Raw genomic sequence first — 3,042 nt, forward strand, 5'->3', positions numbered from 1 at the left:
CCATTAGGCTTTTTTGTGTAAACGGAAAATTTTATTAATATCAATTGATCCTATTTCAAATTTATCTATCACGTATACCATTTACCAAAAAAAAATCATTTTACACTAAGGTGTCAATCCAATTGGCGCCTCCTCTCAAGTAATACACATGGGCGTCAATTGGATTGGCTAGGGCACATGCCCTAGCCAATCCAATCGGCGCCTCCATTCAAGTATTTAAGAGGAGTCGCCAATTGAATTGGCGCCTCCTCCTAAAGTGGGATAGTTTGAGAATTTTTTTAAAACTAGGGATATTTTGGAAATTTCTTTAAAAATTTGGATTATTTTTGTAAAAAATTCTCTAATAATAACTAGAGTGTGTATATCGTATTAAATAATCGCATAGGCATTTTGCTAGTTTTGCATGAAACTAAAACATCAATTTCTGAGCTAATGAAAAGGGTCCACAAAATCATCCAAAAGAGAGAGATGAAGAGGAAATATCTATAAAGCCTTAGACAGCTTTTTCCAAACGCTGGCAGCTAGAATAGGGATGGTGGCCACTAAATTTGTATATTTCAAACAAAATATAAATTAATGTCAAACACACACATGTGGGACAAACTAAGCCACATGTAAATAATTAGGCTTCTTGGTTCTTATTCACTTATAAATGTTCAACTTGAGAGTTTAAAACATTACATGTGATGGTGTATCATAATTTTAGATACCTAAGTGCTAGTTTCAAACATGTTTAATTGTTGGATAGTGAGTGAAGGTAAGTAAATCAAGGATCATACATGTTAATATGTTATGATAGTACCAAATACCAATTATCTACAACATATATAGATGTTGACATGTTTGGTCTTGAATATAAAAGGAAAAAAAGATACTAACCTTTGCTTAAAGAGTGAAGTGATGAATTATTTAGTTTTAAATATTTGATGAATGTTACAAGTGGATAAATATATTTCTAATATTGTAGGACTGCGATTAGCACGAACACTGTTTCAAGTTTATGATCGTTTGATTTAGATTAGAGGGGTGTATGTTTAAAATTCAGTATTTTTTGTTATCTAAAATATAAACATCGTAATAAATTTCAACCACTAAATCTCAATCCAACAGTCACAAATATTATAATGTTTTATATCAATTCAAACTTAATTAGTTATTAGAATGTATATATATTAGGCACTGATATAGTTTTGTAATAGTTTCTCTTTCAATAATGATTATTTTTTTCATTCAATATTTATTACTTTTTTATTATTCCCTTTCATTCTAACACTCTCTTTATCTTTCTCTCAATTAACTTCCGCATTCGTAAGATATAATAACACCAACATATGATATCAAGAGACCGATTCTGAATCCAAAATCAATAGTGATTGAAGTTATGGTTGGAACAGGCGACAACAACTTTCCTGCAAATCTTCTGATTCTTGATGACAAGAATTGGAAAAATGATGCATTCGGATGAAAGTCATCTTTAATGTTCAAGATGTGTCTGAGTATGAAGAAGAGGGGCTTCAACCGCTAGCAGAAAATGCGGTTGATGCTCATAAATCTGCATACGAGGAATCCAAGAAGAAAGATCAAAAGACCCCATTTTAAATTCACCAATGCGTTGAATTGTTTGATAAAATAGCTCATGCTGCAACTTTAAAAGAAGAATGGGATATGCTGAAAAAATACTATGGTGGAGATGCGAAGGTCAAGAAGGTGCACCTCCAATCTTTGAGAAAGCGGTATGAAATGCTGCATATGAAAGAGGGAGAAATGATATCAGATTTCTTCACAAGGGTTCAAGAATTAACCAATTAGATGAAGAATTATGGAGAGACGTTGACAAAGAAAATGAAGGTTGAAAAAGTACTTCTAAGTCTCACTCCTCAATATGATATGATAGTAGTAACAATTGAGAAACCAAAGATCTGGAAACAATGAAGATGGATGATCTGCAAGGATCTCTTGAAGCCAGAGAACTGAGACTGAATCAAAGAGAGAGAAATAAAGATTTTGATCAGGCACTAATTGCTCATTCAAGAAAAAAAGTTCTAATGACATGAAAAGAATGTGGAAGCGAGGAAAAGGAAAGCATCAGAGAGAAGCCACGCCAGATAGCGAAGGGATCAATAAGTTTGAAGAAAGATTTGAATACTCTAAAGGAGGATGAGGGTCTAGAAAATTTGAAAACAATAAAAAGTTTCAAAAACAAAAGAAATATTCAATGCTTCAACTATGAGAAGTATGATCACTTTGCTTCAGATTGTGGTTTGGAAAGGGAAAGAAAACGACAGGTGGAGAGGAAGCTAACATGGTGCAAGATGATTCAAATTTAGATCCTGTCATGTTGATGATAACTACCTCTGAAGGGGCTCCAGCTTCTGATGTGTGGTACTTAGGCTCTGGTTGTTCTAACCACAAGACTGGATACAAGGGGTGGTTGACTGACTTTAACTCAAACAAGAAGACAAGTGTGAAGTTGACAGATAGCAAAAGCTTAATGGTAGAAGGCATGTACAAGATTGTCATACAGAGAAAAGAAGGCAAAACAGTATTGATAGAAGATATGTTATTTGTCCCTGGTATGCAATGTAATATGTTGAGCATTAGTCAGCTAGTAGTGAAAGGATTCTCAGTAATCATGGAAGGAGGCTCACTGAAGCTATATGACAAGAAGAAAAGAATAGTTCTGAAATCAACTCTGACCAGAAACATAATTTGGAAGGCTAGTTCTGAAATCACCAACTGATTTTGGCACAAAAGATATGGACATCTGCATTTTAAAAATCTAGGCAAGATAAATACTATGAATTTAGTAGAAGGATTGTTTAAGATAGTGACACCTGATAAACCATGTTACATTTGTATGCTTGGCAAGCAAAGTAGGTTACCTTCTGTGAAGCAAAGTATGTTACCTTTTGGGAAGCAAAGCATGTTACATGTACTGAATGTAGTTTCATATGACATTTGTGGTCCTTTTGAAACCCTTTCTTGTGGAGGAAACAATTACTTCATCTCATTTGTAGATGAATTCAGTATAATGTTGTGGGT

The 3,042-nt window shown here is 33.7% G+C and overlaps 1 protein-coding gene across 1 annotated transcript; it reads left to right on the forward strand.

Annotated features, from left to right (window-relative positions):
- The first annotated feature begins 2,302 nt into the window (after positions 1–2,302).
- On the forward strand, positions 2,303–2,740 carry LOC127123552 (uncharacterized). Its single transcript, XM_051053762.1, has one exon. The coding sequence runs from the start codon at positions 2,303–2,305 to the stop codon at positions 2,738–2,740; it is 438 nt and encodes a 145-aa protein (XP_050909719.1).
- Positions 2,741–3,042: the final 302 nt, after the last annotated feature.

This window comes from Lathyrus oleraceus, chromosome 2 (assembly GCF_024323335.1).
Source record: "Lathyrus oleraceus cultivar Zhongwan6 chromosome 2, CAAS_Psat_ZW6_1.0, whole genome shotgun sequence".
Taxonomy (NCBI): domain Eukaryota; kingdom Viridiplantae; phylum Streptophyta; class Magnoliopsida; order Fabales; family Fabaceae; genus Lathyrus; species Lathyrus oleraceus.